Genomic DNA, 13544 nt, shown 5'->3' with positions numbered 1-13544 from the left:
GACTGACTATCAACATGCATGGACTGACTATCAACATGCATGGACTGACTATCAACATGCATGGACTGACTATCAACATGCATGGACTGACTATCAACATGCATGGACTGACTATCAACATGCATGGACTGACTATCAACATGCATGGACTGACTATCAACATGCATGGACTGACTATCAACATGCATGGACTGACTATCAACATGCATGGACTGACTATCAACATGCATGGACTGACTATCAACATGCATGGACTGACTATCAACATGCATGGACTGACTATCAACATGCATGGACTGACTATCAACATGCATGGACTGACTATCAACACGCATGGACTGACTATCAACATGCATGGACTGACTATCAACATGCATGGACTGACTATCAACATGCATGGACTGACTATCAACATGCATGGACTGACTATCAACATGCATGGACTGACTATCAACATGCATAGACTGACTATCAACATGCATGGACTGACTATCAACATGCATGGACTGACTATCAACATGCTACATTGTATATTCCGCAAGTACCAGTATCATGAATGTACCAGTACTTTCACAGACTGCTCATCAAGTGGGTACCGGGTATAGGCAGAAAAGAAAAGAACAAATTTCTGAAGGGAAACAACAATCTACTCTCTCTAGTATAATAATGCATCAATACATGAAAATGAAGAGTATAGACTCCGGTACTAGTATGGGATAAGATAGGCAATTAGCAAAACACAACTGCTTTTCATAATCTCATCGAGGTCCTTCACTACAAACTAAGCTCAATACTTTAGTCCAAATCAGTCAGTCCTTCTTTTTAATGCTCCCTGGTCTAAAGAGACGGCGCAGAATGGAAAGGGCCCTTTTCTAATTCGAAGTTCATGTATCGGCATCTAAATGCAGTGTGATCGTTTAATTTCTTCTACTTTGTTTCACTGGCAATGGAAGACATCAATGGATCTTTCCTGAGGCTTGTCAATTCCTGCGAATGTCACAGGGTGGTGCGGTGTGGGAGCGTAGGCTGGGGTGCAGGTCTGTTGGAGCAAAAACACCAGCATCAGCAAAAAGAGAAGAAAAAAGCGGGCAGAAGACCATCAGCAGAGCACCTCAGTACAGTAGAGTGGCGCCGCCAAGAACGTTGTTTCCAAGGGGTTGTTCTGGGACGTTCATATTTTTTTCAGCAATCTGGCTGCGTTCTTGTAACACTTTCAGAGATACCTACTGTTACTCTGTAACGAACATTGAAAACCGTTGAGAAGTCAAGAAGTCAAGCGGCCAATGGGCGCTAGCCTTCCAGCCGCACTGCACTGCTGGTCCATCTACACAGTGTGAGCGTCAACTACAGTGCATGTACGTGCGCATGTACGTGCTAAAAGCAGTAAGAGTGCCGGACCCGGTCATCCCATCAGATTTCATTGTCCACGACGGGACTTGTTACATGTACTTGTTTCCGTCAGTAGAAAATTGGTGCACTTTGTCGGTGACCAATCCCGTTCTTGGCTGCAACTGTGGCCAGGATATTATCCTATGGCCAATTCTTGCTAGAGACATGTGGGTGTGTATGGATCTGTTACACTGTAGTGACACTGAAAGATAGGTATTCGCTTGCCCAAGTGTTACAACACAAGTATCTTAAATCACGGAAATGACTACCGAGGATTGGAGAAATAAGTGAGGTCTGTGGACTGCGCCAAGCTAACTGATTACTCACCATCACATTTGTAGTTGATCCGGGAGAACCTTGCATACTGCTGGTCGTAAGCAAACAGCCCCACTCTACCACCGTTCAGACGGAACCGCGGATCACTGTCTAACAACTGCTCGCCAGAGTCGATTATCTTCTGCGCACCCTCGTGGATGATCAGCCTGTAGGCAATGCAAACAGAGGTGTGTAGTGATTGTAGTTCAGTAGTCAAGTTTTGACGCAAGACAAAGATTAGGTTTTTTTTAAAGTGGATACCAAATTGATGTTTAACCCTTTGGTGCCTGACTGAATTTTAGATTTTTCGTAGTTTTGACTCAATTTTTGGGAAAGCCTATATCCCCGCAACCGTTTAGATGATGTAGAGACAAAAGTATGTATTCTGAATGGCCAGACACAGCAAAATCCGATTTTCGAATTTTCAAGTCAGAAAAATCTACAATAGCGCCAGGGTACTGCGCAGGTCCAAGAACATCTTGGTCGCCAACATCACTCAGCACGCCGAATCCACTACCTCGTCCACGGCCTCCGCCACGGCCTCCGCCACACGCGCCACGCACGCCACGATCAGCTGTTCCATGAGCTGGCTGAGTTCGACCAGCGCCGCGAGCAATTCCTCCGCTCAGCGCGAGCGGAGCACGTCCATGAATTGGCTGCGCTCGCCCTTGCCCTACAGCTTCTTGAAGTTCAACGTCGGAAATTTTGTCCTCATCTGAAGAGCTGCCGTTCTCAAGAAATTCACCGAAAACCAAATCATCGCTGAGTCGGTCTTCCTCATCTGATGACGGCAGGTTTCCGTCAGAGAAAAGAGCGTCAGATTATTCACCATCGTCGTCTTCTGATTCTTCTTCTACAGGCATCATCGGCCTCCAGCTCTTCAAACAACTCAAGCGCTCCTGCAGCATCCATGACGGAGGTCAGCTGTAGTAGCCATGAACTGTACTAGTCGAAAACGAAGCGAAACAGCAACATTTTGTTCGTGTTGCGCGACGCGAGCGTAGGCTGCCATGCTCGATTGACTTCCGCTGATCTGCGCCATCACGTTGATCACGACTCGACTTTTTCAAATGCAATCCCCCTACTTTCTCTATCGCTATCTATGGGCCAGCTACTGAAGGGTCTTTGTACAAAAAATCAGGCACCTGCGATGTACGTGACTGGCCCTGTGCTCGATTTAGTATGCACTGTCAGCATAGGTCGAAATCGACCTACCGGCACCTAAGGGTTAAAACAATGCAGTGTCATGTGATGGAGTGAGCTAGTCATGTCCCATCCATGCAATGGTCAGCCATTTAAAAAGGCTCCCCAGTCCGGAGATGGAGCACTCTGCCATTGTATAACCAGTCCAGAAGCCAGCCACTCGCTACAGATCAGGCAGTGATGGTAATCGACTAGAGAGGTTCTGATTCACGTGGAGCAAATCGAAATGCACAGACATAATGCGAACGGTAAAGAACCTACAGCTTCACGTGTTTTCGATATGCGTGATATCTGTACATTGTGGTAGGTGCCAGGAAAAGCTTGCCATTCTGTCGCACATCGCACCCCCTAGAGTAAAGAGGGTCCGAACCTGGGTTTTCCCAATACGGTTCAAATGGTCGCAAGACCGGGACTCTGCCAACCGGGTTATGGTTGTAGTCAGGAGCACTATGCGTCCTCGCCTTGTAACATGCTGTCGAAATCGAAAACATGTTAAACTATCAAACAAGGCTTCCATATACACCATCGCTCCACTTGTAGTTTCAAAGTGATTCGGCAGCAGAGCTTTAGAGAACTGCCGCACTAGGAACAGACAATGCCTACAGTCCATTTTAAAACTATAGACTCGTAGGGTTTTTGAAATATTTCAAATTTGGCAGGAACTTTTTGAGAATAGTTTTCGGAATATTGCTCAGGATCGCTCCACAATTACTCTCCTATAGTTGCTAAACGATTGGATAACAGACGCCCAATTTGGAAAAATTTATGCACAAAGTGATCACAGATTTTATGTGGTATAGATGCTGGCATAACGGTTTTTGCCTAGGTACGCGTCTATAGTTTTGAAATGGACTGTAGCACAATTTCTGTGCATGAATATACAGTTGCGCTCGCTGAAATCCGACCCGAGGTGCAAAGCTGGCGCCCTGGACCAGTTCCGATTACATTATTGTATTTGTTACATGTGTACGTGCAGCCGCATTCGTGCCACTTCCAGGGCGTCAAGGGCGTGCTAGTTGAGGGCGCCAGCTTTGCACTTTGGGTCGGATTTCAGTGAGCGAAACTGTACTTTGAACTACATGTAGAGCAGAACTCTGTTTGTGGTGCATACACTGAGTGCAATAGTGTGAGCACTGAGTACCGAGTGTGGATACCCAAGTTGATGAGATGCATTGCATTCCCATTACGTCATGCAGCACTTCCCTAATTGCTCCAAACCTGTATTGTAATGTTCAGCAGCGCACAGCAGTAAACACCTTGGGCACATTGCCCCTGTGGCCTGTTCAATCACTCACTCTGATTCACTCACCTCATCACACCCTGCACTGGCTGGTGCTGAATCTCCCAGCGATACGTCTGCTTATGGAGCCAGCCCCTCTGCAGTTTGATGTCGCTCCAAAGAACTTTGGACACCAACTCACCATCCTGATCGGTGAGGTCATTTTCAGACCAGAGAGCCTCCCGCAAGTTACCGAAGCTGGTGGCTGATATGCGCTGCATGAAAATGGCAAAACATGGTGAGCGTACACATTCTACACCAGGAATCATATTGGCCTCAGGCCTCAATGCTCATTTTTATCATCCTGCACCATGTGATCACTGATCATGCTCAGCAACATGATGACATCATGCCAGGCACAGATACATCATACCCAACAAAAGGCAATAACATCACACCCTGTATAGTTACATCATACCCAACAAGGCAATGACATCACAGCAAGTACGGCTACATCATACCCAACAAGGCGATAGCATCATTCCAGGTACAGCTACATCATACCCAACCATGCAATGACATCATGCATGTGCTAACTGCTAACCTTTATCATCACACTGGTACTGGATAGGACACTTCTCCCGCGAAATTCCCGACGCTCGGCCGTCCTTTTCCAGAGGGCCACATAAAAGTTCTGAACGCTCTGATAGCTGAACACAATGCCGATGAAGCCGTCGCCATCGTTGGAATTGACAAATACATCGGACGAGAACGTTACGTTGTTAAAGGCAAATCGACCTGCATGAACATACGCCCAGGTGCATTTAAATAGTTGTCAGCTGATATTGCCACAGTCACACTGAAGTGCACAGTAGCTCAAACGGATGTCTTTGCATTCGTATCATTGAACAGGCAATGCATTGGCTTGGGTTAGAGGGGGCCCTTCGAAATCGGAGTGGTTTGACAGCAAAATCGTTTACACCCAAACCGATTGTCAGTGTGGATTGTTCACCTCTTTTTTAAATATGGCTGTGGAGGGAAGCTGGTATGTTGATGTTTGTCCTGAGGCCAGCGTCGATTGAACTGAGACACTCCTCTGTGTTGACCCGTTGCCTCCAAGTTGCCGGATTTTACGTTTCCAATTTTGGTGTCACAGAGGTCGCTCCAAACAGGAGCAGTTTTGGAGCCCACTTCAAGTTCACCTGGAGTTCTCGAGTGAAATTCTGTAACTGCTTTTGCTCCACGACGGCCAGTAAAGGGAAATGGTAAGCCTTGTGTGTGCTTCCATCAGGTTTCATTGGTGTATGGTGCTTTATTGGTGAGAGGCGAGCCGCTGCTTACCTGCTACAAGAAGAAGCAGCTACATGGCAAAAACCATGAGGAATTAGTGATGGACATACCAGCGACCTCCACCTTCGTGGAAAGATTGGTGTTTCTTTGCGTCTTCTGTTCATCCGGGTATTTCCAGCCGTTGGCTAGTTGTTGAGGAGTAGATAAAGGTGTGTTTGACGCTGTGTCGGCTCGAAATCGGTTCAGCCAAAGATGACCGCGTCAAAAATTCCGAGTCACCTGCCTGGAATGGTGCTTCTGGTTAGCAAAGCGCCAGGAGCATTTGGCTCGGATTAAACACACATCGTGGTCTCACTTGGACGATGCTGTTGAATCAAAATGCCAAGAGAGAAAGTGAATTCGAGCCTGCTCCTGTTTTCATGCGCGCTGTGATAAGGGCCGCCGTCGCCGTTGTCTCTAAAGCAAGCACAATTGCCTAGTAAGCCCAGTGAGCTGAGCCACACCAGTGAGCTGAGCCACACCAGTGAGCTGAGCCGCACCAGTGAGTGAGCAGGAGAAAAACATGCCATGCTGGGTTCATCCATACAGAACTCACTGATAGTGGCCGACGGGTCGCCTGGCTGTGATGTCTCCCACTCCCTATCACCGATCAGCTCCCAGTTGGCGAGGCCGTGTGCCGCAGTGGCCGATTCTTCCAGTGTAATGCTGCGGTAGAGCTTGAAGTGAGTGGTCCAAATGACCGCGTTGTATGGACAAACGTCGTCATCATCGTCTCTCCGATCACCATCGTAGTCATTGTAACATGCCTCGCCGATGCTCCTATCTAGACAAGGAAGGGGCAGAAATGAGTACGCAAGACCTCGTATTCACAATATTGACTGATGCGTAGTGGTTAGTGCAAGCTCTTGTGGCCTTTCATAGCCATTCAAACAAGCAGCTCAACACAACTAGGTGCTGATTCTACCTGCACATAAGACAAAGAACCAAACATCACTGGCAAGAATGCACCTCAGGGTGCATCTTGAGCGTGGGTTCAGCCTGCGAAAAGCGCGACTACAATTAAAAGGTGCAATGATAAAATACGAAATGTAAGAAATAATAAGTAACCATTGGCCTATACTACAATACTTCTGGAGTATATTGTTCAGTGCATACATGTCAGTGCACACTCAGTGTACAAACACAGCATGCAAAAGGGAAAGGGATAACCTACTTGTATGCTGTATTACCTACTTGTAGGCTGTATTACCAGATACTAAAATACCAGAAGGCAAGAAATTGCCCGATAGCATCAAAAAAAACTTGTCCAAGACCAGAAGACCAAAAACGGTGTTGCTTCAGCAAGCAGAGATCAAATGTGAATCTACTACACTCCCGGAAAAATGACTTACTGTATCGCGATGTGGTTTGAAGCGGATTAGGGACCAATATACAGTTATCCTCGCTGTCTGGTATCAAATCGTTGTCATCATCCTCGTCACATGCGTCGTTCACTCGATCCCGCACCCCATACCCACGGTCGTGGTCGGCCTGAGCAGTATTGGGTGTGCATGGACACACATCCTGGTCATCCTGGATACCATCTCGGTCTCTGCAGCAGGTGAGTGGAAAAAACGTATGCAGTATCCGAGATACAGTGCTGGCCAAAGAAATCCAACCTCATGAGTAATATAGCACTGGGCGATACGCAGCCCTAGCACTACACACACTGGTCTGTGCACTACGCAGCCCTAGCACTGCGCACACTGGTCTGTGCACTAGGCAGCCCTAGCACTGCGCACACTGGTCTGTGCACTAGGCAGCCCTAGCACTGCACACACTGGTCTGTGCACTACGCAGCCCTAGCACTGCACACACTGGTCTGTGCACTAGGCAGCCCTAGCACTGCACACACTGGTCTGTGCACTACCCAGCCCTAGCACTACACACACTGGTCTGTGCACTACGCAGCCCTAGCACTGCACACACTGGTCTGTGCACTAGGCAGCCCTAGCACTGCACACACTGGTCTGTGCACTACCCAGCCCTAGCACTACACACACTGGTCTGTGCACTCGAACGCGGCGCTACTTTATTCATGAGGTTGGATTTCTCTGCCCAGCATTTTACTTCTTTATCCAAAGACGAGTCCTACTACCATGACTACGGGCCCCACCAGTGCCATACATTTGTGCAGTATTTCAATTCAGCACACAATTATCAGAGTGTCTCACCTGTCTTCTCCCGTATCGCATGCATCTCCTGTAACATCCTGATCCTGGTCTGCCTAAGCAGTGACCACATACGGCAAAATTATGACAGTGGTAGTGAAGTAAGCGTGATGCACCCAGGCAGACACTCTCATCGGTAAGCCGAGGGTCTTGTACATGTCATTCAATGTACACACGCACGCACGCACACGCACACACACACACACACACACACACACACACACACACCGCACACACACGCGTACACACATACATACACACACACACACACACACACACACACACACACACACACACACACACACACTCACTCATACTCACTCATACTGTCAGTCTGCAAGGTACATGAACCAGTAGTGTATTACACACTAGAGGTGAAACGATTACTCATCTTTCAACAAGCGCAGTGACACAGCATACTTTGTGGTATGTCAGTTCAGCTGGTTCTGTTCGTTGTGATTCTCAGAAACTGTGCTCTTCTTTCAAAATACCTTAGCTATGTACCCCTGCAGGACCACCGGAAGCACCATTCGTTCTATCGCGGACATGATCACCTATCCAATAGTCTATTATATTTAAAATTATTCTTATCTTTTTACATCTTTCCCTCAAGTGAGTCTATTGTTATTAGGCAATTGTCTGTTATAGTCACCACTATAAATAGAATCCAATCCAATCCAGTTTTTGGTTGGTCCAGTGGTATCATGGCCTTTCATACAGTTTGCGTGTGATATGGCGGGTACAACCTCCGCAGTAGTAAACGCATGTCGGTGGCCAAAACGTTAGTACGACAATAACCTGACCAACTGGACCGGTTCCGGCGGGCCTGTCCTGTGTTGGACAGGGCGTTGTTACAGGAAACCTGGGATTTTATTAGAGAAACTACAGAAATTTACCTGGTCTGGATTTATCTCACGAACACAGTTATCACAGTGGTCACCGACTCCGTCACCATCTAGATCCTGCTGGTACCTGTTCACTACAAGCCAGCAGTTGTCTTGGCTATTTGGCACACCATCGCGATCAGCATCATATTCACATGCGTTCCCATCACCGCCTGGAAAGAGGTCACCCTGGTCCGGGTTGTACGTAGACACACAGTTGTCGCAATGATTGCCAACGCCATCATTGTCACTATCCCTCTGAGATGGATTCACCGTAAGTCTGCAGTTATCCTGTGACCAGTTTCACACACGGCATGCACGCGCACACACACACACACACACACACACACACACACACACACACACACACACACACACACACACACACACACACACACACACACATGGACACACACACGCACGCACGCACGCACGCACACACACACACACACACTGTGTCATAATAATTATTTTATACTGGGGAGGGGAGAGCAACTTGTCCCATATTTGACAGGTACGACCAGCTGTAGTACAGTTGTGAGTATGGTTGTGTTGTATACAATTCATTATGTTTACTGCAGGAATGCTACCGCAGTGCAAACAGCATCGTAGAAATATATTTGAAGTAGTGGACTTGCTCTGAAAACCCTTTTTGACGGGAAACAATGCATACATGTACTAGTACATCTACGTCCGATCGGACGCAAAGAAAATACAAACGGCGGCGACATTGCCCGGCATACCAAAATATCGTCAGTTCCGTCGTTGTCAGAATCTTCATCACACGCATCACCTTCCCCATCCCCGTCGGTATCCTCTTGTTGTGGGTTTGGTACTTGCGGGCAGTTGTCCTGAATCCAATCAGAAGATGTATAGAACCAGTGCAGGGCTTTTCATGGAGCAATAGATGTGTGCCTACAGCAAGAATTTGTCTTGCATTGCACACACCCCGCAGAACAGGGCTTCAAGCTAGCATGCTTGTACGGGATGAGCACCCTCAACATATTTCGGGTTTATGTCAAAGTTATCTGCCTTCATGGAAGCTTGAATCGCTGCGTTTCTTGTATTCAGACGGCACTCTGAGCTGATTTTACAGTGTTTTGTTCACTATTTCTTCCTTGTGATCGGTTTGGCCAGTCACTCTGATCTCCGCTGATTAGACCTAAGAAGGTTAAAAACAGCGAGCTGCGTGCTCGTGGTAATGTCTGCCCGGAATATGTCAGGTACATGTTGGAGTTCACTCGTTGCCCGTGTCCGTTAGCTACAACTGCAGGCGAAGAGTTTTTGAAATACTAAGCATCATACGGCAAACTGTAGCTCTATTGAAATGAGAAAACATTGGAGCACATGGAGATTCGTCCAGCCAAGCCAATACCAAGCAACCTTATACTTGTAGTGATACAGTGCTCTTCCTGAATGGCACACGAAAAGTGAAATCATGCTGTGATCCAAGTTTCCCAAACTTCTTTTTTAATTGAATCTTGAAAATAACCTAGCCATGTTTATATCGCAAATGCAGTGAAAGAAAATAAAATCGCTTCCAGTTCCGTTCACAGGCTCGATAATGGGGAGCACTTTCCGAAGAAAATCTCTTAGGATCAGTATCTGTAGGATGTTGGCAGGGCCTGGTCAGACTGCGGAAAGTTGTGATCATACTACAAGTGGGGAAATGAAAATGAAATTTTCAAATTGAGCTTCAGTCGATCAAATGGTATTCCAGCAATGAATTCCTCCTGAGTCCTTGATCCCGGCACGAATTCATACAGTGCACTTCTTGCTACCACTCTTTTGAGATTCGTTTTCATCCGTGGCCACTCAGCCCTTCCCGGCATAGTTATCGAGATGAAAAAATCAGTGAGTGTCAGCATCCATGCCGTGCCAGCCTTTTTTTAAACTCTGATACGCCATGGACTCTTGCTTGGAGCAGAAACACGAAGTCGAATCTTGCTTTTGTGTGGCAAGAGTCAACCCTGAATTTTGCCATTGTGGCATCAAGTTGCCATGGAGATTGAGATTATAAACCGGGATTATTTTATTTTTGCTGTAGTCTGACCCTTATCCGACATGTACCATATACAGTGTTATGAACCCTCTGGTTCTCTAAAGTATCAGGAACGAACGACCCCACACGGCACGAGGACAACTATTTATTCTCAACAATATCTTTCACTTCCATCGACTAATAACAATGAACAATGAATGGAACAACTGAAACTAACTGAACTAACTGAATAACTAACACTAAAACCACCAGGTAGTTATAGCGTGAAAATGACAGCGTATATGAGAAAAGCATACACATACAACATACAACTACAGCGCACACAGCAAACCGCACATAGCGCATGTAGCGTATACTACGTCGTAAACATCAGCGGTACGGCGGAGTCGGGATACAGCTGCATTGGAACGAACACAATGTCACAAGCGAGAAGGCCTTTCACTCTCGAGAACTTGTGGTTTCACAACATTCTCCCCACCAAAGGGCTTCTCACCGCCGTACAACAACCCGCAAGTCAAACGATTTGGGGCTTACTACGCGTCATCTGCTGCTGCGGTGGTGGCCATGGTAGAATATCACTAATGCCCACCACTTCAGACAACTCGACATCGCGAAGCTCGCCGCTGTGGGCTGTCCCACACGACACTGTCACCGATCCACTTCGACATGGGGCAGACGCTGGACCAGACAACACACAACCGATAATGTCATAAAGCTCGACGATGTGGGCTGTCACACACGACATGGTCACCGGTACACTGCTTCGACCCGGGGCGGGCGCGGAATCCGAGGACACACATCGGATCTCTGTGTTCCACACAGTCTCGCCGCTTACTTCTTCCGTGCTAACCAGTAGTATCGCCCTTCTCATTTTCTCGGCTACTACGCCTTGCGCCTCCAACTCTTTCGCCTCCAACTCTTTCGCCTCCAACTCTTTCGCCTCCAACTCTTGCGCCTCCAACTCTTGCGCCTCCAACTCTTGCGCCTCCAACTCTTGCGCCTCCAACTCTTGCGCCTCCAACTCTTGCGCCTCCAACTCTTGCGCCTCCAACTCTTGCGCCTCCAACTCGTTCGGCCGAGACTCCAGCTGCTTCTGAGCGTCTCCGACCGATGTCGCCATGCACTGTACCGACCCAGTGGGCCTTGGATCTGATCCTCCCACTGGCTTCGAATACTCTTCTGACCGCTGCTTGTCTGTAAGCAAAGTCTTACACGCCTTGTCCGGCGTCCTTCTGGGCGAGGCAAGCAAATCTCGCTTTGCTTCCTCATAATATGTACTGACGGCGATGCGCTCGTCCATCTTCTTGAGCTTTTCGTTAAACTCTGTGCGGAGCGCACCCTCTTGCCGTCTAGCACTGTGCTCTTCAAACTCCTCGCTCTGTCGGAGCCTCTTCTCCACGTATTCTCTCAACCTATCGCCTTCAAATCCATACCGAATTCCGTTGGCGATAAAGCTGGCTTCAATGGTCCATAGTTCCTGTGCCATGCTCGCTTCGTATCCTGGCGTGGTCGCCAAATGTTGCGAACCCTCTGGTTCTCTAAGGTATCAGGAACGAACGACCCCACACGGCACGAGGACAGCTATTTATTCTCAACAATATCTTTCACTTCCATCGACTAATAACAATGAACAATGAATGGAACAACTGAAACTAACTGAACTAACTGAATAACTAACACTAAAACCACCAGGTAGTTATAGCGTGAAAATGACAGCGTATATGAGAAAAGCATACACATACAACATACAACTACAGCGCACACAGCAAACCGCACATAGCGCATGTAGCGTATACTACGTCGTAAACATCAGCGGTACGGCGGAGTCGGGATACAGCTGCATTGGAACGAACACAATGTCACAAGCGAGAAGGCCTTTCACTCTCGAGAACTTGTGGTTTCACAACATACAGTGCGTATCGGTTATAGTGTGGTCGTATACAAGAATATACTGCCTACAAGAATAAACACTCATTTTTTCATAATCAGAACACATGTTTTATGTGTATATTTATTCTTACAAGCAGTATTTATCGCATAGTAGAATATATCGGCCCTAAGAATGGATTTTATGCAGCAAAATATGCCAGATTAGTGCAAAGTGTATCGCCTGTAGTAATAACATCTGTGCTCTGTGCATACTCACTACAATGATATTCAACACAAAAAGAGAGTTATGTCCAAGGGAGCATTGGAGAATCACTTTTTCTGTCCAGTCGGACTCTTTCTTCCGACTTCTCTCGTACGATCGTATCTGCTGCTCCGCAGTCTAGTCGCCTAGCACGACCGGTCGACCGCGAGTCTGATCCGTGTGTACGTATCCATATGCCAAACGTGCACGCAATGCGCGCATGCGCATATGATTATGTCACACGTGCATATGATATGTCACACGTACACGTGCATTATGATATGTCACACTTGATTTATCGTGTGTAAGAAATATCGGCAATAAGAATCAAATGTCGTTTTTCAAACACCCACGCTATAACCGATACCTACTGTACATTAACATACCTTCCTGCATAACCACTCCTGGACTCCGATACAGGAGCTGTTGGCAATGTTGGGAACTCCGTCCAAGTCCTCATCACGGAAACAGAACCCGTTGTACTTGAGGTAACCTATTTCAACGCACTGCCAATTGTGAGGGAGTGTGTGAGAAGGAGAGTGTATGTTGTATATAGTGTGTGTGTGTGTGTGTTTGTGTGTGTGCATATGTGTGCATGTGTGTATGTGTGTATGTGTGTATGTGTGTGTGCATGTGTGTATGTGTGTATGTGTGTGTGCATGTGTGTGCATGTGTGTGTTTGTGTGTGTGCATATGTGTATGTGTGTGTGCATGTGTGTATGTGTGTGTGTGTGCATGTGTGTGCATGTGTGTATGTGTGTGTGCATGCGTGTGCATGCGTGTATGTGTGTGTGCATGTGTGTATGTGTGCATGTGTGTATGTGTGTGTATGTGTGTGTATGTGTGTGTGTGTGTGTATGCATATGTGTACAAGTGTTAGTGACAATCATGTACATTGAAT

At 47.1% G+C, this 13544-nt stretch overlaps 1 protein-coding gene across 1 annotated transcript in view; it reads right to left on the bottom strand.

Moving 5' to 3' along the window:
• Window positions 1-478: 478 nt before the first annotated feature.
• LOC135818013 (cartilage oligomeric matrix protein-like) overlaps window positions 479-13544 on the bottom strand; it is a 49733-nt gene continuing 36667 nt past the window's right edge. The window contains exons 8-17 of the mRNA XM_065331339.1: window positions 13030-13149; window positions 9254-9361; window positions 8523-8801; window positions 7630-7682; window positions 6808-7007; window positions 6012-6239; window positions 4731-4924; window positions 4217-4401; window positions 1717-1871; window positions 479-1039 (exon numbers count right to left, since the gene is read on the bottom strand). Of these exons, the coding sequence (XP_065187411.1) occupies window positions 981-1039; window positions 1717-1871; window positions 4217-4401; window positions 4731-4924; window positions 6012-6239; window positions 6808-7007; window positions 7630-7682; window positions 8523-8801; window positions 9254-9361; window positions 13030-13149 (1581 nt within the window). The 3' untranslated portion in view covers window positions 479-980. The remainder of the gene's footprint in view (window positions 1040-1716; window positions 1872-4216; window positions 4402-4730; window positions 4925-6011; window positions 6240-6807; window positions 7008-7629; window positions 7683-8522; window positions 8802-9253; window positions 9362-13029; window positions 13150-13544) is intronic.

This window comes from Sycon ciliatum, chromosome 1 (genome assembly GCF_964019385.1).
Source record: "Sycon ciliatum chromosome 1, ocSycCili1.1, whole genome shotgun sequence".
Classification (NCBI taxonomy): Eukaryota; Metazoa; Porifera; class Calcarea; order Leucosolenida; family Sycettidae; genus Sycon; species Sycon ciliatum.
This window is presented reverse-complemented; position numbering and strand designations above follow the sequence as displayed.